The sequence below is a fragment of the Pseudophryne corroboree genome, chromosome 4 (genome assembly GCF_028390025.1).
Source record: "Pseudophryne corroboree isolate aPseCor3 chromosome 4, aPseCor3.hap2, whole genome shotgun sequence".
NCBI classification, from domain to species: domain Eukaryota; kingdom Metazoa; phylum Chordata; class Amphibia; order Anura; family Myobatrachidae; genus Pseudophryne; species Pseudophryne corroboree.
The window spans coordinates 427,992,358-428,017,800 of NC_086447.1; the positions used below are offsets into that span (position 1 = coordinate 427,992,358).

The window sequence follows — 25,443 nt, forward strand, 5'->3', positions numbered from 1 at the left end:
TTTCCCAACGCGCCCTAACTTCTGGCGGGAAAGGGTATACCGCCCATAATTTTCTATCGGGGGGAACCCACGCATCATCACACACTTTATTTAATTTATCTGATTCAGGAAAAACTATGGTAGTTTTTTCACATCCCACATAATACCCTCTTTTGTGGTACTTGTAGTATCAGAAATACGTAACACCTCCTTCATTGCCTTTAACGTGTGGCCCTAATAAGGAATACGTTTGTTTATTCACCGTCGACACTGGATGCAGTGTCCCTGTCTGTGTCTGTGTCGACCGACTAAAGTAAACGGGCGTTTTAAAACCCTTGACGGTGTTTTTGAGACGTCTGGACCGTACTAATTGTTTGTCGGCCGTCTCATGTCGTCAACCGACCTTGCAGCGTGTTGACATTATCACGTAATTTCCTAAATAAGCCATCCATTCCGGTGTCGACTCCCTAGAGAGTGACATCACCATTACAGGCAATTGCTCCGCCTCCTCACCAACATCGTCCTCCTACCTGTCGACACACACGTACCGACACACAGCACACACACAGGGAATGCTCTGATAGAGGACAGGACCCACTAGCCCTTTGGAGAGACAGAGGGAGAGTTTGCCAGCACACACCAAAAACGCTATAATTATATAGGGACAACCTTATATAAGTGTTTTCCCTTATAGCATCTTAATATATATATAAGCATATCGCCAAATTAGTGCCCCCCCTCTCTGTTTTAACCCTGTTTCTGTAGTGCAGTGCAGGGGAGAGCCTGGGAGCCTTCCCTCCAGCCTTTCTGTGAGGGAAAATGGCGCTGTGTGCTGAGGAGATAGGCCCCGCCCCTTTTTCGGCGGCCTCGTCTCCCGCTCTTAACGGATTCTGGCAGGGGTTAAATATCTCCATATAGCCTCCGGAGGCTATATGTGAGGTATTTTTAGCCAAAATAGGTATTCATTTGCCTCCCAGGGCGCCCCCCTCCCAGCGCCCTGCACCCTCAGTGACTGCCGTGTGAAGTGTGCTGAGAGGAAAATGGCGCACAGCTGCAGTGCTGTGCGCTACCTTTAGAAGACTGAGGAGTCTTCTGCCGCCGATTCTGGACCTCTTCTTACTTCAGCATCTGCAAGGGGGCCGGCGGCAAGGCTCCGGTGACCATCCAGGCTGTACCTGTGATCGTCCCTCTGGAGCTGATGTCCAGTAGCCAAGAAGCCAATCCATCCTGCACGCAGGTGAGTTCACTTCTTCTCCCCTAAGTCCCTCGTTGCAGTGATCCTGTTGCCAGCAGGACTCACTGTAAAATAAAAAACCTAAGCTAAACTTTCCTAAGCAGCTCTTTAGGAGAGCCACCTAGATTGCACCCTTCTCGGCCGGGCACAAAAATCTAACTGGCTTGGAGGAGGGTCATAGGGGGAGGAGCCAGTGCACACCACCTGATCCTAAAGCTTTACTTTTTGTGCCCTGTCTCCTGCGGAGCCGCTATTCCCCATGGTCCTTTCAGGAACCCCAGCATCCACTAGGACGATAGAGAAATGGGGGAGAAGTTGGGGGGAGGGTAAGAGCAGGCAGTAAGGTTACCAACTTGGGTACTAAAAGAGATTTTACCAAAGCACTAACCAATGACGATTACAGGTCATCATTGCTACATAAGGTGAAAGATGTCCCTAACGCAAGGGAAAATACTGATCTTAGTTGTATGTATGTAAACGCTAGAAGCATTACTGGTAAAAAGGGCGAACTAGAAATACTTGCAGCAAGCAAACAGTATGATATTATAGGCATTACTGAAACTTGGTGGGACGAATCTCATGATTGGACAGTCAATCTAGAGGGCTATACGCTGTTTAGGAGAAACAGACTAAATAAAAAGGGTGGAGGGGTGTGCCTTTACGTAAAGCCGTTTTTAAAACCTGATATATGGGAAGATATTCAGGAGGGGACTGTACACACTGTCGAGACATTATGGGTAGAAATTGCATGCGGGGAAAAAGGAATAAAAAAGTTAGTATTGGGTGTATGCTATAGGCCGCCTGGTATCAACGTATCTGATGAGGAATTTTACTAAAGCAAATTGAAAGAGCAGCAGGAGTAGGAGACATAGTAGTGATGGGAGATTTTAACTATCCAGAGATAAACTGGAAAAACGATTCATGTGATACTGCTAGGGGCAATATGTTTTTAAACACACTTAATGATAACTACTTAGTTCAACTAATTGAGGAACCAACTAGGTACAATGCAATCTTAGACCTGGTATTAACAAACAATGGGGATTTGGCATCAGGCATTATAGTAGGGGAACCCATAGGAAACAGCGACCACAATATGGTCACATTCAATATCAGTTTTCATAAACAGCCCTATACTGACTCAACTAGTACTCTAAACTTTAGCAAAGCGAATTTTGAAAAGATGAGGGTATTTTTCAGTGATATTGAATGGGAAGGTTTCTATTTAGGAAAAAATACTACGGAGAAATGGGAGGTACTAAAATTCCTGCTAGCTAAAAATATACTCAAATTTATTCCTACGAGCAGCAAAAAAAGGAATAAAAATCATAAACCGATGTGGCTTAACAAAAAGATTAAGAAACTTATGGGCAAGAAAATGCGAGCATTTAAAAAATACAAATCTGACGGGGAAGCAGTCATTTCAGCACTATAAGGAATGTAACAAAATTTGCAAAAAGGAAATAAGAGCGGCTAAAGTAGAAACTGAAAAACTAGTAGCAAAGGAAAGCAAAGCGAATCCCAAAAAAAATCTTTAAATACATTAATAGCAAGAGATTAAATAAGGAGAGTATAGGCCCTTTAAAAGAAAAGTTGGGAGTCTTAAGCAAAAATGATAATGACATAGCGGACACACTAAATTAGTTTTTTTCAACAGTATTTACTAGAGAGGACACAATTCAGGAACTAACACAATCTCAATAATGAGAATATCCCACTGATAGGTTCTTATTTAAGCGAGGAAGTAGTCTGTGACCGATTAACACATTTAAAGATTAATAAGTCACCAGGTCCCGATGGTATTCACCCAAGGGTTCTAATGGAGATTCACTTTGAACTTGCAAAACCGCTATTTTTGATCTTTAAGGATTCAGTAATATCAAGTATGGTTCCCAAAGACTGGCGTATAGCGGAAGTAGTGCCTATATTCAAAAAGGGAAGTAAAGCTGAACCAGGTAATTATAGACCAGTTAGTCTTACATCTATAGTGGGGAAAGTATTGGAAGGTATTCTAAGAGATAGTATTCAGAAGTTCCTTGAAGTCAATAAGGTCATTAAAAGGAATCAACATGGGTTTATGAAGGACAGATCCTGTCAAACCAACTTACTTGGCTTTTATGAAACAGTAAGCGCAAACCTAGATCAGGGTAAAGAGGTGGATGTAATCTTTTTAGATTTTGCCAAAGCATTCGACACTGTACCACACATGAGACTTATCTACAAGCTACAAGAATCAGGGCTAGGAAGCACAATATGCACTTGGGTCAAAAACTGGTTAGATAATAGGGAGCAGCACGTTGTGGTTAATGGATCTTTTTCAACTTGGACTGAAGAGCTAAGTGGTGTGCCGCAAAGCTCAGTATTAGGACCGTTATTGTTCAATATTTTCATTAACGACCTAACAGAAGGTCTAGAGAGCATGGTGTCAATTTTTGCAGATGATACCAAATTGTGTAAAGTTATAAATCCGGAGGGGGATGCTGAGTCGCTTCAGCACAACTTAGTTAAAATAAGATTTTACTCACCGGTAAATCTATTTCTCGTAGTCCGTAGTGGATGCTGGGAACTCCGTAAGGACCATGGGAATAGCGGCTCCGCAGGAGACTGGGCACAACTAAAGAAAGCTTTAGGACTACCTGGTGTGCACTGGCTCCTCCCTCTATGACCCTCCTCCAGACCTCAGTTAGGATACTGTGCCCGGAAGAGCTGACACAATAAGGAAAGGATTTGGAATCCCGGGTAAGACTCATACCAGCCACACCAATCACACCGTATAACTCGTGATATTATACCCAGTTAACAGTATGAAATATAACTGAGCCTCACTAACAGATGGCTCATAACAATAACTCTTTAGTTAGGCAATAACTATATACAAGTATTGCAGACAATCCGCACTTGGGATGGGCGCCCAGCATCCACTACGGACTACGAGAAATAGATTTACCGGTGAGTAAAATCTTATTTTCTCTGACGTCTTAGTGGATGCTGGGAACTCCGTAAGGACCATGGGGATTATACCAAAGCTCCCAAATGGGCGGGAGAGTGCGGATGACTCTGCAGCACCGAATGAGCAAACTCAAGGTCCTCCTCAGCCAGGGTATCAAACTTGTAGACTCTTGCAAAAGTGTTTGAACCCGACCAAGTAACAGCTCGGCAAAGTTGTAAAGCCGAGACCCCTCGGGCAGCCGCCCAAGAAGAGCCCACTTTCCTCGTGGAATGGGCTTTTACAGATTTAGGGTGCGGCAGTTCAGCCGCAGAATGTGCAAGTTGAATCGTGCTACAGATCGAGCGAGCAATATTCTGCTTAGAAGCAGGAGCACCCAGCTTGTTGGGTGCATACAGGATAAATAGCGAGTCAGTTTTCCTGACTCCAGCCGTCCTGGAAACATATATTTTCAGGGCCCTGACTACGTCCAGTAACTTGGAGTCCTCCAAGTCCCAAGTAGCCGCAGGCACCAGAATAGGTTGGTTCACATGAAAAGCTGATACCACCTTAGGAAGGAATTGGGAACGAGTCCTCAATTCCCCTCTATCCATATGAAAAATCAGATAAGGGCTTTTGCCTGACAAAGCCGCCAATTCTGATACACGCCTGGCCGACGCCAAGGCTAACAGCATGACCACTTTCCACGTGAGGTATTTTAGCTCTACGGATTTAAGTGGCTCAACCCAATGCGACTTCAGGAAATCCAACACCACGTTGAGATCCCACGGTGCCCCTGGAGGCACAAACGGGGGCTGAATATGCAGCACTCCCTTTACAAAAGTCTGAACTTCAGGCAGTGAAGCCAGTTCTTTTCGGAAGAAAATGTACAGAGCCGAAATCTGGACCTTAATGGAACCCAATTTTAGGCCCATAGTCACTCCTGACTGTAGGAAGTGCAGAAAACGACCCAGTTGAAATTCCTCCGTTGGGGCCTTCCTGGCCTCACACCAAGCAACATATTTTCGCCATATGCGGTGATAATGTTTTGCGATCACATCTTTCCTAGCTTTAATAAGCATAGGAATGACTTCCTCCGGAATGCCTTTTTCCTTTAGGATCCGGTGTTCAACCGCCATGCCGTCAAACGCAGCTGCGGTAAGTCTTGGAACAGACAGGGCCCCTGCTGCAGCAGGTCCTGTCTGAGCGGCAGAGGCCATGGGTCCTCTGAGATCATTTCTTGAAGTTCTGGGTACCAAGCTTTTCTTGGCCAATCCGGAACCACGAGTATAGTTCTTACTCCTCTCCTTCTTATTATTCTCAGTACCTTGGGTATGAGAGGCAGAGGAGGGAACACATACACCGACTGGTACACCCACGGTGTTACCAGAGCGTTCACAGCTATCGCCTGAGGGTCCCTTGACCTGGCGCAATATCTTTTTAGCTTTTTGTTGAGGCGGGACGCCATCATGTCCACCTGTGGCCTTTCCCAATGGTGTACAATCATTTGGAAAACTTCTGGATGAAGTCCCCACTCTCCCGGGTGGAGGTCGTGCCTGCTGAGAAAGGCTGCTTCCCAGTTGTCCACTCCGGGAATGAACACTGCTGACAGTGCTAACACATGATTTTCCGCCCATCTGAAAATCCTTGTGGCTTCTGCCATCGCCATCCTGCTTCTTGTGCCGCCCTGTTGGTTTACATGGGCGACCGCCGTGATGTTGTCTGACTGGATCAGCACCGGCTGGTGTTGAAGCAGGGTCTAGCCTGGCTTAGGGCATTGTAAATGGCCCTTAGTTCCAGAATATTTATGTGTAGGGAAGTCTCCTGACTCGACCATAGTCCTTGGAAGTTTCTTCCCTGTGTGACTGCCCCCCAGCCTCAAAGGCTGGCATCCGTGGTCACCAGGACCCAGTCCTGTATGCCGAAACTGCGGCCCTCTAGCAGATGAGCACTCTGCAGCCACCACAACAGCGACACCCTGGCCCTTGGAGACAGGGTTATCAGCCGATGCATCTGAAGATGCGACCCGGACCACTTGTCCAACAGATCCCACTGGAAGATCCTCGCATGGAACCTGCCGAATGGAATTTCTTCGTAAGAAGCTACCATCTTTCCCAGGACTCGCGTGCATTGATGCACCGACACCTGTATTTGTTTTAGGAGGTCTCTGACTAGAGATGACAACTCCTTGGCCTTCTCCTCCGGGAGAAACACTTTTTCCTGTTCTGTGTCCAGAACCATACCCAGGAACAGTAGACGCGTCGTAGGAACCAGCTGCGACTTTGGAATATTCAGAATCCAGCCGTGCTGTTGTAGCACTTCCCGAGATAGTGCTACTCCGACCAACAACTGCTCCCTGGACCTCGCCTTTATAAGGAGATCGTCCAAGTACGGGATAATTATAACTCCCTTTTTTCGAAGAAGTATCATCATTTCGGCCATTACCTTGGTAAAAACCCTCGGTGTCGGGGACAGACCAACGGCAACGTCTGGAATTGGTAATGACAGTCCTGTACCACAATTTTGAGGTACTCCTGGTGAGGAGGGTAAATAGGGACATGCAGGTAAGCATCCTTGATGTCCAGTGATACCATGTAATCCCCTTCGTCCAGGCTTGCAATAACCGCCCTGAGCGATTCCATTTTGAACTTGAACCTTCGTATATAAGTGTTCAAGTATTTAAATTTTAGAATGGGTCTCACCGAACCGTCTGGTTTCGTTACCACAAACATTTTGGAATAGTAACCCCGGCCTTGTTGAAGGAGGGGTACCTTGATTATCACCTGCTGGAAGTACAGCTTGTGAATTGCCGCCAGTACTACCTCCCCTTTCTCCGAGGGCAGCAGGCAAGGCTGATTTGAGGTAACGGCTAGGGGGAGTCGCCTCGAACTCCAGCTTGTATCCCTGTGATACTACTTGCAGAACCCAGGGATCCACCTGTGAGCGAGCCCACTGGTCGCTGAAGTTCCTGAGACGCGCCCCCACCGCACCTGGCTCCACCTGTGGAGCCCCAGCGTCATGCGGTGGACTCAGAGGAAGCGGGGGAAGATTTTTGATCCTGGGAACTGGCTTTCTGGTGCAGCTTTTTCCCTCTTCCCTTGTCTCTGTGCAGAAAGGAAGCGCCTTTGACCCGCTTGCTTTTCTGAAGCTGAAAGGACTGTACCTGATAATACAGTGCTTTCTTAGGCTGTGAGGAAACCTGAGGTAAAACATTTTTCTTCCCAGCTGTTGCTGTGGATACGAGGTCCCAGAGACCATCCTCAACAATTCCTCACCCTTATAAGGCAGAATCTCAATGTGCCTTTTAAAGTTAGCATCACCTGTCCACTGCCGGGTCTCTAATACCCTCCTGGCAGAATGGACATTGCATTAATTCTGGATGCCAGCCGGCAAATATCCCTCTATGCATCCCTCATATATAAGACGACGTCTTTAATATGCTCTATGTTATAGTATCCCTGTCCTGACAGGGTAACAGACCACGCTACAGCAGCACTATCCATGCTGAGGCAATTGCCGGTCTCAGTATAGTACCTGAGTGTGTATATACAGACTTCAGGATAGCCTCCTGCTTTTTATCAGCAGGCTCCTGCAAAGTGGCCGAATCCTAAGACGGCAGTGCCACCTTTTTTGACAAACGTGTGAGCGCCTTATCCACCCTAGGGGATATCTCCCAACGTGACCTATCCTCTGGCGGGAAAGGGTACGCCATCAGTAACTTTTTAGAAATTACCAGTTTCTTATCGGAGGAACCCACGCTTCTTCACACACTTCATTCACTCATCTGATGGGGGAACAAAACACTGGCTGCTTTTTCTCCCCAAACATAAAACCCCTTTTTTGTGGTACTTGGGTTAATGTCAGAAATGTGTAACACATTTTTCATTGCCGAGATCATGCAACGGATGTTCCTAGTGGATTATGTATATGTCTCAACCTCGTCGACACTGGAGTCAGACTCCGTGTCGACATCTGTGTCTGCCATCTGAGGTAGCGGGCGTTTTTTGAGCCCCTGATGGCCTTTGAGACGCCTGGGCAGGCGCGAGCTGAGAAGCCGGCTGTCCCACAGCTGTTACGTCATCCAGCCTTTTATGTAAGGAGTTGACACTGTCGGTTAATACCTTCCACCTATCCATCCACTCTGGTGTCGGCCCCACAGGGGGCGACATCACATTTATCGGCATCTGCTCCGCTTCCACGTAACCTTCCTCATCATACATGTCGATACAGCCGTACCGACACACCGCACACACACAGGGAATGCTCTGACTGAGGACAGGACCCCACAAAGTCCTTTGGGGAGACAGAGAGAGAGTATGCCAGCACACACCAGAGCGCTATATAATGCAGGGATTAACACTATAACTGAGTGATTTTTCCCAATAGCTGCTTGTATACACAATATTGCGCCTAAATTTAGTGCCCCCCCTCTCTTTTTAACCCTTTGAGCCTGAAAACTACAGGGGAGAGCCTGGGGAGCAGTCTTCCAGCTGCACTGTGAAGAGCAAATGGCGCCAGTGTGCTGAGGGAGATAGCTCCGCCCCTTTTTTGGCGGACTTCTCCCGCTTTTATATGGATCTCTGGCAGGGGTATTTTACACATATATAGCCTCTATGACTATATATTGTGTAGATTTGACAGCCAAGGTGTATAATATTGCTGCTCAGGGCGCCCCCCCCAACGCCCTGCACCCATCAGTGACCGGAGTGTGAGGTGTGAATGAGGAGCAATGGCGCACAGCTGCAGTGCTGTACGCTACCTTGGTGAAGACCGAGGTCTTCTGCCGCCGATTTCCAGGACCATCTTCTTGCTTCTGGCTCTGTAAGGGGGACGGCGGCGCGGCTCCGGGACCGGACGATCGAGGTCGGGCCCTGTGTTTGATCCCTCTGGAGCTAATGGTGTCCAGTAGCCTAAGAAGCCCAAGCTAGCTGCAAGCAGGTAGGTTCGCTTCTTCTCCCCTTAGTCCCTCGTAGCAGTGAGTCTGTTGCCAGCAGATCTCACTGAAAATAAAAAACCTAATAAATACTTTCTTTTCTAGGAGCTCAGGAGAGCCCCTAGTGTGCATCCAGCTCAGCCGGGCACAAGATTCTAACTGAGGTCTGGAGGAGGGTCATAGAGGGAGGAGCCAGTGCACACCAGGTAGTCCTAAAGCTTTCTTTAGTTGTGCCCAGTCTCCTGCGGAGCCGCTATTCCCATGGTCCTTACGGAGTTCCCAGCATCCACTAGGACGTCAGAGAAATTAGAAGCTTGGGCAGCAAAATGGAGAATGCTCTTCAATACAGACAAGTGTAAGGTAATGCACTGTGGTAACAAGAACAAAAATAACACCTACCTACTAAATGGGGTAAAATGAGGGGATTCTGTACTGGAAAATAAGAATTTACTTACCGATAATTCTATTTCTCATAGTCCGTAGTGGATGCTGGGGACTCCGAAAGGACCATGGGGGATAGCGGCTCCGCAGGAGACTGGGCACAAAAGTAAAAAGCTTTAGGACTACCTGGTGTGCACTGGCTCCTCCCCCTATGACCCTCCTCCAAGCCTCAGTTAGGATACTGTGCCCGGACGAGCGTACACAATAAGGAAGGATTTTGAATCCCGGGTAAGACTCATACCAGCCACACCAATCACACCGTACAACTTGTGATCTGAACCCAGTTAACAGCATGATAACAGAAGGAGCCTCTGAAAAGATGGCTCACAACAATAACCCGATTTTTGTAACAATAACTATGTACAAGTAATGCAGACAATCCGCACTTGGGATGGGCGCCCAGCATCCACTACGGACTATGAGAAATAGAATTATCGGTAAGTAAATTCTTATTTTCTCTAACGTCCTAGTGGATGCTTGGGACTCCGAAAGGACCATGGGGATTATACCAAAGCTCCCAAACGGGCGGGAGAGTGCGGATGACTCTGCAGCACCGAATGAGAGAACTCCAGGTCCTCCTCAGCCAGGGTATCAAATTTGTAGAATTTAGCAAACGTGTTTGCCCCTGACCAAGTAGCTGCTCGGCAAAGTTGTAAAGCCGAGACCCCTCGGGCAGCCGCCCAAGAGGAGCCCACTTTCCGTGTGGAATGGGCTTTTACAGATTTTGGCTGTGGCAGGCCTGCCACAGAATGTGCAAGCTGAATTGTACTACAAATCCAACGAGCAATCGTCTGCTTAGAAGCAGGAGCACCCAGCTTGTTGGGTGCATACAGGATAAACAGCGAATCAGATTTTCTGACACCAGCCGTCCTGGAAACATATTTTCAGGGCCCTGACTACGTCCAGCAACTTGGAATCCTCCAAGTCCCTAGTAGCCGCAGGCACCACAATAGGCTGGTTTAAGTGAAAAGCTGAAACCACCTTAGGGAGAAATTGAGGACGAGTCCTCAATTCTGCCCTGTCCGTATGAAAAATTAGGTAAGGGCTTTTATAGGATAAAGCCGCCAATTCTGAGACACGCCTGGCTGAAGCCAGGGCTAACAGCATTACCACTTTCCATGTGAGATATTTTAAGTCCACAGTGGTGAGTGGTTCAAACCAATGTGATTTTAGGAATCCGAAAACTACATTGAGATCCCAAGGTGCCACTGGAGGCACAAAAGGAGGCTGTATATGCAGTACTCCCTTGACAAACGTCTGAACTTCAGGAACAGAAGCCAGTTCTTTTTGGAAGAATATAGACAGGGCCGAAATTTGAACCTTAATGGACCCCAATTTGAGGCCCATAGACAGTCCTGTTTGCAGGAAATGCAGGAAATGACCCAGTTGAAATTCCTCTGTAGGGGCCTTCCTGGCCTCGCACCACGCAACATATTTACGCCAAATACGGTGATAATGTTGTACGGTTACATCCTTCCTGGCTTTGATCAGGGTAGGGATGACTTCATCCGGAATGCCTTTTTCCTTCAGGATCCGGCGTTCAACCGCCATGCCGTCAAACGCAGCCGCGGTAAGTCTTGGAACAGACATGGTCCCTGCTGGAGCAGGTCCTTTCTTAGAGGTAGAGGCCACGGGTCTTCCGTGAGCATCTCTTGAATTTCCGGGTACCAAGTCCTTCTTGGCCAATCCGGAGCCACGAGTAGTGTCTTTACTCCTCTCCTTCTTATGATTCTCAGTACTTTTGGTATGAGAGGAAGAGGAGGGAACACATACTGTACACTGACTGGTACACCCATGGTGTTACCAGAGCGTCCACAGCTATTGCCTGAGGGTCCCTTGACCTGGCGCAATATCTGTCCAGTTTTTTGTTGAGGCGGGACGCCATCATGTCCACCTTTGGTTTTTCCCAACGGTTCACAATCATGTGGAAGACTTCTGGGTGAAGTCCCCACTCCCCCGGGTGAAGATCGTGTCTGCTGAGGAAGTCTGCTTCCCAGTTGTCCACTCCCGGAATGAACACTGCTGACAGTGCTATCACATGATTCTCCGCCCAGCAAAGAATCCTTGCCACTTCCATCATTGCCCTCCTGCTTCTTGTGCCGCCCTGTCTGTTTACGTGGGCGACTGCCGTGATGTTGTCCGACTGGATCAACACCGGCTGACCCTGAAGCAGAGGTCTTGCCTGACTTAGGGCATTGTAAATGGCCCTTAGTTCCAGGATATTTATGTGAAGTGACGTTTCCATGCTTGACCACAAGCCCTGGAAATTTCTTCCCTGTGTGACTGCTCCCCAGCCTCTCAGGCTGGCATCCGTGGTCACCAGGACCCAATCCTGAATGCCGAATCTGCGGCCCTCTAGGAGATGAGCACTCTGTAACCACCACAGGAGAGACACCCTTGTCCTTGGAGACAGGGTTATCCGCTGATGCATTTGAAGATGCGATCCGGACCATTTGTCCAGCAGATCCCACTGAAAAGTTCTTGCGTGGAATCTGCCGAATGGAATCGCTTCGTAAGAAGCCACCATCTTTCCCAGGACCCTTGTGCATTGATGTACTGACACTTGGCCTGGTCTTAGGAGGTTCCTGACTAGGTCGGATAACTCCTTGGCCTTCTCCTCCGGGAGAAACACCTTTTTCTGTACTGTGTCCAGAATCATCCCTAGGAACAGCAGACGTGTCGTCGGAATCAGCTGCGATTTTGGAATATTTAGAATCCATCCGTGCTGTCGTAGTACTACTTGAGATAGTGCTACTCCGACCTCTAACTGTTCTCTGGACCTTGCCCTTATCAGGAGATCGTCCAAGTAAGGGATAATTAAGACGCCTTTTCTTCGAAGAAGAATCATCATTTCGGCCATTACCTTGGTAAAGACCCGGGGTGCCGTGGACAATCCAAACGGCAGCGTCTGAAACTGATAGTGACAGTTCTGTACCACAAACCTGAGGTACCCTTGGTGAGAAGGGCAAATTGGGACATGGAGGTAAGCATCCTTGATGTCCAGAGACACCATATAGTCCCCTTCTTCCAGGTTCGCTATCACTGCTCTGAGTGACTCCATCTTGAACTTGAACCTTTTTATGTAAGTGTTCAAGGATTTCAGATTTAAAATGGGTCTCACCGAGCCGTCCGGCTTCGGTACCACAAACAGCGTGGAATAATACCCCTTTCCCTGTTGTAGGAGGGGTACCTTGATTATCACCTGCTGGGAATACAGCTTGTGAATGGCTTCCAATACCGCCTCCCTGTCGGGGGGAGACGTTGGTAAAGCAGACTTCAGGAACCGGCGAGGGGGAGACGTCTCGAATTCCAATTTGTACCCCTGAGATACTACCTGCAGGATCCAGGGGTCCACTTGCGAGTGAGCCCACTACGCGCTGAAATTCTTGAGACGGGCCCCCACCGTGCCTGAGTCCGCTTGTAAGGCCCCAGCGTCATGCTGAGGACTTGGCAGAAGCGGGGGAGGGCTTCTGTTCGTGGGAAGAGGCTGTCTGCTGCAGTCTTTTTCCCCTTCCTCTGCCCCGGGGCAGATATGAGTGGCCTTTTGCCCGCTTGCCCTTATGGGGACGAAAGGACTGAGCCTGAAAAGACGGTATCTTTTTCTGCTGCGAGGTGACTTGGGGTAAAAAGGTGGATTTTCCAGCCGTTGCCGTGGCCACCAGGTCCGATAGACCGACCCCAAATAACTCCTCCCCTTTATACGGCAATACTTCCATATGCCGTTTGGAATCCGCATCCCCTGACCACTGTCGCGTCCATAATCCTCTTCTGGCAGAAATGGACATCGCACTTACTCTTGATGCCAGAGTGCAAATATCCCTCTGTGCATCTCGCATATATAGAAATGCATCCTTTAAATGCTCTATAGTCAATAATATATTGTCCCTGTCCAGGGTATCAATATTTTCAGTCAGGGAATCCGACCAAGCCACCCCAGCACTGCACATCCAGGCTGAGGCGATTGCTGGTCGCAGTATAATACCAGTATGTGTGTATATACTTTTAAGGATATTTTCCAGCTTCCTATCAGCTGGTTAGTTGAGGGCGGCCGTATCAGGGGACGGTAACGCCACTTGTTTTGATAAGCGTGTGAGCGCCTTATCTACGCTAGGGGGTGTTTCCCAACGCGCCCTAACCTCTGGCGGGAAAGGGTATAATGCCAATAACTTTTTAGAAATTAGCAGTTTTTTTATCGGGGGAAACCCACGCTTCATCACACACCTCATTTAATTCATCTGATTCGGGAAAAACTACGGGTAGTTTTTTCACACCCCACATAATACCCTTTTTTGTGGTACTTGTAGTATCAGAAATGTTCAAAACCTCCTTCATTGCCGTGATCATGTAACGTGTGGCCCTACTGGAAAATACGTTTGTTTTCTCGCCGTCTACACTGGAGTCAGAGTCCGTGTCTGTGTCGACCTGAGGTAACGGGCGCTTTAGAGCCCCTGACGGTGTTTGAGACGCCTATACAGGTATTAACTGATTTGCCGGCTGTCTCATGTCGTCAACAGTCTTTTGTAAAGTGCTGACACTAACACAGGCAATTGCTCCGCCTCCACACCATTTTCCTCCTCATACATGTCGACACAACGTACCGACACACAGCACACACACAGGGAATGCTCTGATAGAGGACAGGACCCCACTAGCCTTTTGGGGAGACAGAGGGAGAGTTTGTCAGCACACACCAGAGCGCAATATATATACAGGGATAACCTTATATAAGTGTTTTTCCCTAATATAGCTGCTGTATATATTTATATGCCAATTTAGTGCCCCCCTCTCTTGTTTTACCCTGTTTCTGTAGTGCAGGACTGCAGGGGAGAGTCAGGGAGCCTTCCTCCAACGGAGTTGTGAGGAAAAAATGGCGCCAGTGTGCTGAGGAGATAGGCTCCGCCCTTTTTTCGGCGGCCTTTCTCCCGCTTTTTTATGTAAAAATAGGCAGGGGTTAAATACATCCATATAGCCCAGGAGCTATATGTGATGTATTTTTTGCCAAAAAGGTGTTTTTATTGCGTCTCAGGGCGCCCCCCCCCCCCCAGCGCCCTGCACCCTCAGTGACCGGAGTGTGAAGTGTGCTGAGAGCAAAGGCGCACAGCTGCGGTGCTGTGCGCTACCTTAGTGAAGACAGGACGTCTTCTGCCGCCGATTTTCCGGACCTCTTCAGTCTTCTGGCTCTGTAAGGGGGACGGCGGCGCGGCTCCGGGACCCATCCATGGCTGGGCCTGTGATCGTCCCTCTGGAGCTAATGTCCAGTAGCCTAAGAAGCCCAATCCACTCTGCACGCAGGTGAGTTCGCTTCTTCTCCCCTTAGTCCCTCGATGCAGTGAGCCTGTTGCCAGCAGGTCTCACTGAAAATAAAAAAACCTATTTAAACTTTTACTCTAAGTAGCTCAGGAGAGCCACCTAGCTTGCACCCTTCTCGTTCGGGCACAAAATCTTAACTGAGGCTTGGAGGAGGGTCATAGGGGGAGGAGCCAGTGCACACCAGGTAGTCCTAAAGCTTTTTACTTTTGTGCCCAGTCTCCTGCGGAGCCGCTATCCCCCATGGTCCTTTCGGAGTCCCCAGCATCCACTAGGACGTTAGAGAAAAGGACTTAGGTGTCCTCATAGATAGCAAACTAAGCAGTAGTACCCAAAGTAGGACTCCAGCAAAGAAGGCTAATAAGATATTAGCATGCATAAAACGGGGAATTGATGCTAGGGACGAGAGTATTATACTCCCGTTATATAAATCACTTGTGAGGCCACACCTTGAATACTGTGTACAATTCTGGGCACCTTACTACAAAAAGGATATCCTGGAGCTAGAAAAGGTTCAAAGGCGGGCGACCAAACTAATTAAGGGTATGGAGACGCTGAAATACGAGGAAAGGCTTGCAAGACTAGGCATGTTTACACTGGAAAAGAGGAGATTAAGAGGGGACATGATCAACATTTACAAATATATAAGGGGACAATATACAGATCTTGCGCAGGACCTGTTTTTGGTTAGAACAACACATAGAACTCGTGGACACTCGCTCAGGTTAGAGGAGAGGAGATTCCGCACAATACGGTGTAAAGGCTTTTTTACGGTAAGGACGATACGTGTTTGGAATTCCCTGCCTGAGGGAGTTGTAATGGCCGACTCAGTCAACACCTTTAAGAATGGGTTAGATAAATTCCTAATGAATAAGGATATCCAGGGTTACAGGGCATAGTCACGCACTATGGTTATTATAAAAAAAGAGGGGTAAAACTTAACGGCAGTCATCAACTTCAGTTAAAATTTTATACAAAATAATCGTGCATAGGAGACCACAAATAGGTTGAACTCGATGGACAATTGACTTTTTTCAACCTTAGATACTATGTTAAAGATATACAGCATCTATATTTATAAAAGGCTAATGCTACACACACAGCTCCCAGCAGCAGGACTTCCAGAAACTCGGCAGCTACTGTCTGAGTAGCGACTTTCCCAACCTACAATCCGGCCCGGGTGTCCGTCATTTTGATGGACTTTTAAAAATAAACTGTAACTATTAAGAGTGTACATTGTATTCTGCTTTTAAGCATTAAATATGACTATCTACCCCATATGTAATTGTAATATTTTTAAAATGTTGAATTGCAGTTTCATTTTTGTATGTGGTGCATTTAAGCTTCTAAAAATGAACATTAACTTTAGTCACATAGAATGACCCTCATACATCTTTGCTGCAGTCTGAATCTATGCACAAAGTGCTATAGTTCTGTTCTTCTCCGTATACAGACGCAATCACAAATAAAATACAAGTGTCATGACAAATTAATCCGCATTGCGTTGCGAATAAGATGCATTCTCAGCAAAAAAAATAAAAAATAAGAATTTACTTACCGATAATTCTATTTCTCGTAGTCCGTAGTGGATGCTGGGAACTCCGTAAGGACCATGGGGAATAGCGGCTCCGCAGGAGACAGGGCACATCTAAAGAAAGCTTTAGGATCACCTGGTGTGCACTGGCTCCTCCCCCTATGACCCTCCTCCAAGCCTCAGTTAGGATACTGTGCCCGGACGAGCGTACACAATAAGGAAGGATTTTGAATCCCGGGTAAGACTCATACCAGCCACACCAATCACACTGTACAACTTGTGATCTGAACCCAGTTAACAGCATGATAATAGAGAAGCCTCTCGAAAAGATGGCTCACTACAACAATAACCCGATTTTTTTTTTTTTTTTGGTAACAATAATTATGTACCAGTATTGCAGACAATCCGCACTTGGGATGGGCGCCCAGCATCCACTACGGACTACGAGAAATAGAATTATTGGTAAGTAAATTCTTATTTTCTCTGACGTCCTAGTGGATGCTGGGAACTCCGTAAGGACCATGGGGATTATACCAAAGCTCCCAAACGGGCGGGAGAGTGCGGATGACTCTGCAGCCCCCAATGAGAGAACTCCCGGTCCTCCTCAGCCAGGGTATCAAATTTGTAGAATTTTACAAACGTATTTGCTCCTGACCAAGTAACTGCTCGGCAAAGTTGTAAAGCCGAGACCCCTCGGGCAGCTGCCCAAGATGAGCCCACCTTCCTTGTGGAGTGGGCATTTACAGATTTTTGGCTGTGGCAGGCCTGCCACAGAATGTGCAAGTTGAATTGTACTACAAATCCAACGAGCAATAGTCTGCTTAGAAGCAGGAGCACCCAGCTAGTCGGGTGCATAGAGGATAAACAGCGAGTCAGATTTCCTGACTCCAGCCGTCCTGGAAACATATATTTTCCGGGTCCTGACAACGTCTAGCAACTTGGAGTCCTCCAAGTCCCTAGTAGCCGCAGGCACCACAATAGGTTTGGTTCAGGTGAACGCTGAAACCACCTTAGGGAGAAACTGAGGACGAGTCCTCAATTCCGCCCTGTCCGAATGGAAAATCCGATAAGGGCTTTTACAGGATAAAGCCACCCATTCTGACACGCGCCTGGCCCAGGCCAGAGCCAACAGCATGACCACTTTTTCTGTGAGATATTTTAACTCCACAGATTTAAGTGTGTCAAACCAATGTGACTTTTGGAACCCAAAAACCACCTGGAGATCCCAAAAGTGCCACTAAAGGCACAAAGGAGACTGTATATGCAGTACCCCTTTAACAAATGTCTGAACTTCAGGGACTGAAGCTAGTTCTTTTTTTGGAAGAAAATTGACAGAGCCGAAATTTGAACCTTAATGGACCCCAATTTCAGGCCCATAGATACTCCTGTTTGCAGGAAATGTAGGAATCGACCCAGTTGAATTTCCTCCGTCGAGCCTTACTGGCCTCGCACCACGCAACATATTTTCGCCAAATGCGGTGATAATGTTTTGCGGTTACATCCTTCCTGGCTTTGATCAGGATAGGGATGACTTCATCCGGAATGCCTTTTTCCTTCAGGATCCGGCGTTCAACCGCCATGCCGTCAACGCAGCCGCGGTAAGTCTTGGAACAGACAAGGTCCTTGCTGGAGCAGGTCCCTTCTTAGAGGTAGAGGCTACGGATCCTCCGTGAGCATCTCTTGAAGTTCCGGTTACCAATTCCTTCTTGGCCAATCCTGAGCCACTAATATAGTGCTTACTCCTCTCCATCTTATCAATCTCAGTACCTTGGGTATGAGAGGCAGAGGAGGGAACCCATACACTGATTGGTACACCCACGGTGTTACCAGAGCATCTACAGCTATTGCCTGAGGGTCCCTTGACGTGGCGCAATACCTGTCGAGTTTTTCCCAACGGTTTATAATCATGTGGAAGACTTCTGGGTGAAGTCCTTACTCTCCCGGGTGGAGGTCGTGCTGAGGAAAACTGCTTCCCAGTTGTCCACTCCCGGAATGAAAACTGCTGACAGTGCTATCACATGGTTTTTCGCCCCGCGAAGAATCCTTGCAGCTTCTGCCATTGCCCTCCTGCTTCTTGTGGCACCCTGTCTGTTTACGTGGGTGACTGCCGTAATGTTGTCCGACTGGATCAACACCGGCTGACCTTGAAGCAGAGGTCTTGCTAAGCTTAGAGCATTGAAAATGGCCCTTAGCTTCAGGACATTTATGTGAAGTGATGTCTCCAGGCTTGACCATAAGCCCTGGATATTCCTACCCTGTGTGACTGCTCCCCAGCCTCGCAGGCTGGCATCCGTGGCCACCAGGACCCAGTCCCGCATGCCGAATCTGCGGCCCTCTAGAAGATGAGCACTCTGCAACCACCACAGGAGGGATACCCTTGTCCCTGGTGACAGGGCTATCCGCTGAAACATCTGAAGATGCGACCCGGACCATTTGTCCAGTAGGTTCCACTGGAAAGTCTTGCGTGGAATCTGCCGAATGGGATTGCTTCGTAGGAAGCCACCATTTTTACCCAGAACCCTTGTGCATTGATGCACTGAGACTTGGTTCGGTTTTAGGAGGTTCCTGACTAGCTCGGATAACTCCCTGGCTTTCTCCTCCGGGAGAAACACCTTCTTTCTGGACTGTGTCCAGGATCATCCCTAGGAACAGAAGACAAGTCGTCGGAACCAGCTGCGATTTTGGAATATTGAGAATCCAATCGTGCTGCCGCAACACTACCTGAGGTAGTGCTACACCGATCTCCAACTGTTCCCTGGATCTCACCCTTATCAGGGAATCGTCCAAGTAAAGGATAACTAAAATTCCCTTCCTTCGAAGGAATATCATCATTACGGTCATTACTTCAGTAAAGACCCGGGGTGCCGTGGACCATCCCTACGGCAGTGTCTGAACTGATAGTGACAGTTCTGTACCATAACCTGAGATACCCTTGGTGAGAAGGGTAAATTTTGACATGAAGGTAAGCATCCTTGATGTCCCGAGACATCATGTAGTCCCCTTCTTCCAGGTTTGCAATCACTGCTCTGAGTGACTCAATTTTGAATTTGAACCTCTGTATGTAAGTGTTCAAAGATTTTAGATTTTAGATTTTAAAATCGGTCTCACCGAGCCGTCTGGCTTCGGTACCACAATAGTGTGGAATAATACCCCGTTCCCTGTTGCAGGAGGGGTACCTTAATTATCACCTGCTGGGAATACAGCTTGTGAATGGCTTCCAAAACTGCCTCCCTGTCAGCGGGAGACGTCGGTAAAACAGACTTTTGGAAACGGCGAGGGGAATACGTCTCGAATTCCAATTTGTACCCCTGAAATATTACCTGAAGGATCCAGGGGTCTACTTGCGAGTGAGCCCACTGCGCACTGAAATTCATTGAGAACGGGCCCCCACCGTGCCTGAACTTGTAAAGCCCTAGCGTCATACTGAGAGCTTGGCAGAGGCGGAAAAGGGTTTCTGTTCCTGGGAACTGGCTGATCTCTGCAGCCATTTTCCTCTCCCTCTGTCACGAGCAGAAAAGAGGAACCCTTTTGTCCGCTTGCCAACCAGGACTGCGCCTGATAATACGGCGTCTTATTTTGAGAGGCGACCTGGGGTACATCCCCTTTTTTTTAAAGGCAATACTTCCAAATGCCGTTTGGAATCCGCATCACCTGACCACTTTACTGGTATAATTGGACAACGCACTTATACTTGATGCCAGTCGGCAAATATTCCGCTGTGCATCATGCATATATAGAAATGCATCTTTTAATTGCTCTATAGGCAATAATATACTGTCCTTATCTAGGATATCAAATTTCCAGTCAGGGAATCCGACCACGCCAACCCAGCACTGCACATCCAGGCTGAGGCGATTGCTGGTCGCAGTATAACACCAGTATGTGTGTAAATACATTTTAGGATACCCTCCTGCTTTCTATCAGCTGGATCCCTAAGGGCGGCCATCTCCAGAGAGGGTAGAGCCCTTGTTCTTACAAGCGTGTGAGCGCCTTATCCCCCCTAGGGGGTGTTTCCCAACGCACCCTAACCTCTGGCGGGAAAAGGTATACTGCCAATAACTTTTTAGAAATTATCAATTGTTATCGGGGGGAAACCCACGCATCATCACACACCTCATTTTATTTCTCAGATTCAGGAAAACTACAGGAAGTTTTTCCTCACCAAACATAATACCCCTTTTTTTTTTTTGGTGGTATTTATATTATCAGAAGAGTGTAAACTTTTTCCATTGCCTCAATCATGCAATGTGTGGCCCTATTGGAAATCACGGTTGTCTCTTCACCGTCGACACAGGAGTCAGTATCCGTGTCGGCGTCTGTATCTGAGGTAACGGGCGCTTTAGAGCCCCTGTATGAGACGTCTGGACATGCACAAGCTGAGTAGCCGGCTGTTTCATGTCAACCACTGTCTTTTATACAAAGCTGACACTGTCACGCAATTTCAACAGTACATCCACTCAGGTGTCGACCCCCCAGGGGGTGACAACACTATTACAGACACTACTCCGTCTCCTCATCATTTTTCTCCTCATACATGTCGACACAAACGTACCGACACACAGCACACACACAGGGAATGCTCTGATAGAGGACAGGACCCCACTAGCCCCTTGGGGAGACAAAGGGAGAGTTTGCCAGCACACACCAGAGCGCTATATATATACAGGGATAACCTTATACAAGTGTTTTTCCCTTTATAGCTGCTGTATTGTTTATACTGCGCCTAATTTGTGCCCCCCTCTCTTTTTTTAACCCCTTTCTGTAGTGTAGTGACTGCAGGGGAGAGCCAGGGAGCTTCCCTCCAACTGAGCTGTGAGGGAAAATGGCGCCAGTGTGCGGAGGAGATAGGCTCCGCCCCTTTCTCGGCGTCCTTATCATCCGTTTTCTTGTATGTTTTGACAGGGGTTAAATGCATCCATATAGCCCAGGAGTTATATGTGATGCATTTATTTTAGCCATAAAAGGTTTTCTATCGATTTATTGCGTCTCAGGGCGCTGCCCCCCCAGCGCCCTGCACCCTCAGTGACCGGAGTGTGAAGTGTGCTGAGAGCAATGGCGCACAGCTGCGGTGCTGTGCGCCTACCTTTATCTGAAGACAGGAAAGTCTTCTGCCGCCGATTTTTCCGGACCTCTTCGCTCTTCTGGCTCTGTAAGGGGGCCGGCGGCGCGGCTCCGGTGACCCATCCAGGCTGAACCTGTGATCGTCCCTCTGGAGCTAATGTCCAGTAGCCTAAGAAGCCCAATCCACTCTGCACGCAGGTGAGTTCGCTTCTTCTCCCCTTAGTCCCTCGATGCAGTGAGCCTGTTGCCAGCAGGTCTCACTGAAAATAATAAACCTAAACTAAAACTTTCACAAAGAGCTCAGGAGAGCCCCTAGTGTGCACCCTTCTCGTCGGGCACAGAAAATCTAACTGAGGCTTGGAGGAGGGTCATAGGGGGAGGAGCCAGTGCACACCAGGTGATCCTAAAGCTTTCTTTAGATGTGCCCTGTCTCCTGCGGAGCCGCTATTCCCCATGGTCCTTACGGAGTTCCCAGCATCCACTAGGACGTCAGAGAAATAAAAAAAGATGCCTATGCGAGAAGATTCTCCTGCAACCTGGTGTGCTAAAAGGTGCTGTTTGAGGTGACTGCAGCAAAGATATGTTAGCAGAGTTACGTGCGACATCTGTAGTTATTAATGTGGTAGGCCACTGGTTGCAGAATTCAAAATTAGGAAACATGGTGATATTTGAACAGTACATGTGGTGGAGGCATTTTGCGGCAAGAGGTGGGCTTAAGGCCTGTGGAGGAACTTTGCAGGAAGTTTCAGGGACTAAAGAAAACAGTTGTACATTTTGTGGACTTTTTGTTGGGATTATTTGTGAAATTAAAGAGTAATATATTAGTCCTATTGAAGATGAGGGCCACACATTGGATTACAACATAAGGAAATTAGATGAATTATGAAACCAGCCTAATGAAAAGGCTAACGCCACTGCGCAGTTTGCCACAGTGACTTGACCCTCCTTATGCAAACTGTAATTTTACAACCAGGCACACAGGTGGGATTATAATTTAATATTGGGAAAGGATTAATACGGCTATCAGATTAAAAAGCCGCACCACACCCGGGATTTTGTACACGGGTCCAACCTGGATGCGAACTGGCTGAGACCCCTTTCGGGATGCACCAGTGCTTGGAGAGGGGATCAACTTCAAGCACCAGCAATTACTATGTTGTAAACGTGTCTGGGGGCAAGATCAACCCATGTAACCTGTTTCTACTAAGCCTTACCCATGTCCTTCCTGGGAAAAACCATGCTTGCTAGCAGGGATGGATTCCCGGGTCACTGGACCCGGGTTGAGCCGTTTCAACCGACAAAAATACTGGGTTCACATACAGTAACACAAGATTTTCATGTCAGTGGAAAAGGGCCACAGCGGTCATTCCTCACCCTCTATAATTCATACAGGACCAAATTAAATGGACCTATACTCCAATTGTAAAACATTAATGACATGCTTAGGTAAAGAAATTGAATCCTTAAAGACGACATACCAGACTTTCCTGGAATTGCAGCATTATTTGGTCGTGTCACCATGAGTTTAGGCGTCAAAGATGTAGACGGTTGATCAGCAATATCTGGCTCTATGTGACGTCTGTAACTTCGAGTTCGAGCCACAGGACTTGATTCTGTCCCCTTGCCATTTATCAGTACTTTTTGAGCGAATAAACGTTGTGGTGCTGGTCCTGGAGACATCACCATGGTTTCTTGTTTGGACTGATGTCTTATATATTTTCTTTTCCTTTCAGGGCTAAAAATAAAAGCACACAAATATAAAAACTGGAAATCAAAGAGTTTAGGTAGATACTGCGTCAAACCAAACTAAACCACACTATCTAAAAAGGGGATTTTTGTCTGACCTGTAAAATCCTCTTCTCTGAAGCCATGGTGGACACTGGGACCATGGGGTACAGGAGCTAAACTTCTTGAGAGTGCAGCAGTGGCTCCTCCTCCCCTATACCCCACCCTTCATAAGAAGTCAGTTGTTAACTTAACAAGCCTCAAGAACAGGTATAGGAGAGAAGGGTCAGAAAGAAACTGGCAAACATACACCCCTGCTGCCCCAGTCAAGAGAACTGTGGCACAGAGTGTCAGAAGAAATGGCACCTCACACAAAAGAGCAGCATGAGGGTGGGCGCCCAGTGTCCGCCGCGGCTTCAGAAAGAAGGATTTTACCGGTAAGACAAAAATCCCCTTCTTTCTACCTGCCTAGAGAGACACTGGGGCCATGGGACGTCCCAAACCTGACGGGAACGCTCCCGAACTGCAAGGAGGACCTGACACCCAAAGGCCGCATTGGCTGAGGCGAAGGTGTAGAATTGATAGAATTTGATGAAGGTGTTCGCTGAGGACCACGTAGCCATCATGCTAAGCTGCTCAACAGAAGCGCTGTGGCAGAACGCCCAAGAAGTGCCAACCATCCGCGTGGAGTGAGTTCTCACAGACACCGGAGCCGGCCTTCCATCCATTTATCAATGGATTGAAATGACAGCCGGCACACCACTGAAAGTACCTCCGCCACACCCTGTGATATATGTGAGCCAAAGGAGTCTTCCTGGCTCAGAGCATGGTCCTGATAACAGAGAAACCATGAGCCCTTGAGACTGGCCTGTCAACAGCCACCCCGTCAAAGGGGAGTGTCACAGGGATAGCATGGTCCCTGGGACAGCAGATCCGGACGAAGAGGCAGGTGGAATGCAGGCTCTATGTATAGACTGCAGAGGTCTGTGTACCAGGCAAGTTTTTACCAATCCAGGGGCAACCAGGATGGCAATGACTGGTTCATGCTTCAGATATCTCAGAACTTGCTGTTAGAGAGCGATCAGTGGAAATATATCTACCTTCGGAAAGGGCCAGGGAGTTGCCAGAGTGTCCACCAGACATGCATTTGAATCGCTGGCTCTTGATCCATACCGAGGAAGCTTGTGATGTTGACAGGAGGCCATCAGATCTATGTGCGGCCAACCCCAGCGAGCCACACAAAGGTGGAACACCTCCGGGTGGAGGGACTATTCTCTGGAATGGACGCCTTGTCGGCTGAGGGAGTCCACTTCCCAATTCTGGACTTCAGGAATGTAGACAGAGCTGGCAGGGAATAATCTGCCCACTGGAGAATGTGACCAACTTCCTGCATGGAGGCACGACTACTGATGCCACCCTAATGAGGTTGATGTATGCGACAGCTGTCCAGTTGACAGTCTGTATCTTTACCGGGTTGCTGTGAAGCAGTGTTCCCACTTGGCAGAGAGCCCTGTAGATCGCTAAGAGCTCAACGACATTGTGCTGCTCAGCGTCCCTGGAAGGACTGGCTTTCCCCCAACCATGGAATGGAGGCTGGTGTCCATGGAAATAATCACCCAGTCCTGGATCAGCCCTTTGTCAGATGGGATGACAGGAGCCACTACAGGACTGAGACTGGTTTGCCTGGTGTAACCCTTTGTATGGGTCACTAGGTAAACTGGTGGATGTATACATATAAAGGACTACATTAATAAAAATTATATATACATACATACATACATACATACACACACACACATATATACATACTACTATATATACACATACATACACACACACACGCCTATCAGTTATAAGGTAGGAAATGTGTGTTATACAAGAAAACTTAAGAAATATTTTTATTTAAATTCTTTTATGTACACTAGGAGTGATACGTATACTGTAACTATACTGTAATGGCTGGCGGGATATTGTGAGGTAAAACTGTGTTTATTTGGTACATATACTGTCCACCAGTGTATAGACTGGTAGACTTTGTATGTGAATATATATTTCATGTATGTATATAGGACACTAAGGGAGTAGGGAGGACTAAATACAGTGGGGCAAAAAAGTATTTGGACAGCCACCGATTGTGCAAGTTGACCCACTTAAAAAGGAGAGGTTTGTAATTTCCATCATAGTTACACTTCAACTGTGAGAGGCAGAATCTGAAAAACACAAAACTAGTAAATCACATTGTATGATTATTAAACAATTTATTTGTATATTCTTGCAGAAAATAAATATTTGGACAATCAAAA

The 25,443-nt window shown here is 47.6% G+C and overlaps 1 protein-coding gene across 2 annotated transcripts in view; it reads right to left on the bottom strand.

Moving 5' to 3' along the window:
* Nucleotides 1–25,443, bottom strand: part of PHIP (pleckstrin homology domain interacting protein) — a 546,843-nt gene that overhangs the window by 59,213 nt on the left and 462,187 nt on the right. For both annotated transcript variants that reach the window (XM_063916855.1, XM_063916854.1), the window contains one exon: nt 22,894–23,150. In XM_063916855.1, the coding sequence (XP_063772925.1) occupies nt 22,894–23,150 (257 nt within the window). The remainder of the gene's footprint in view (nt 1–22,893; nt 23,151–25,443) is intronic.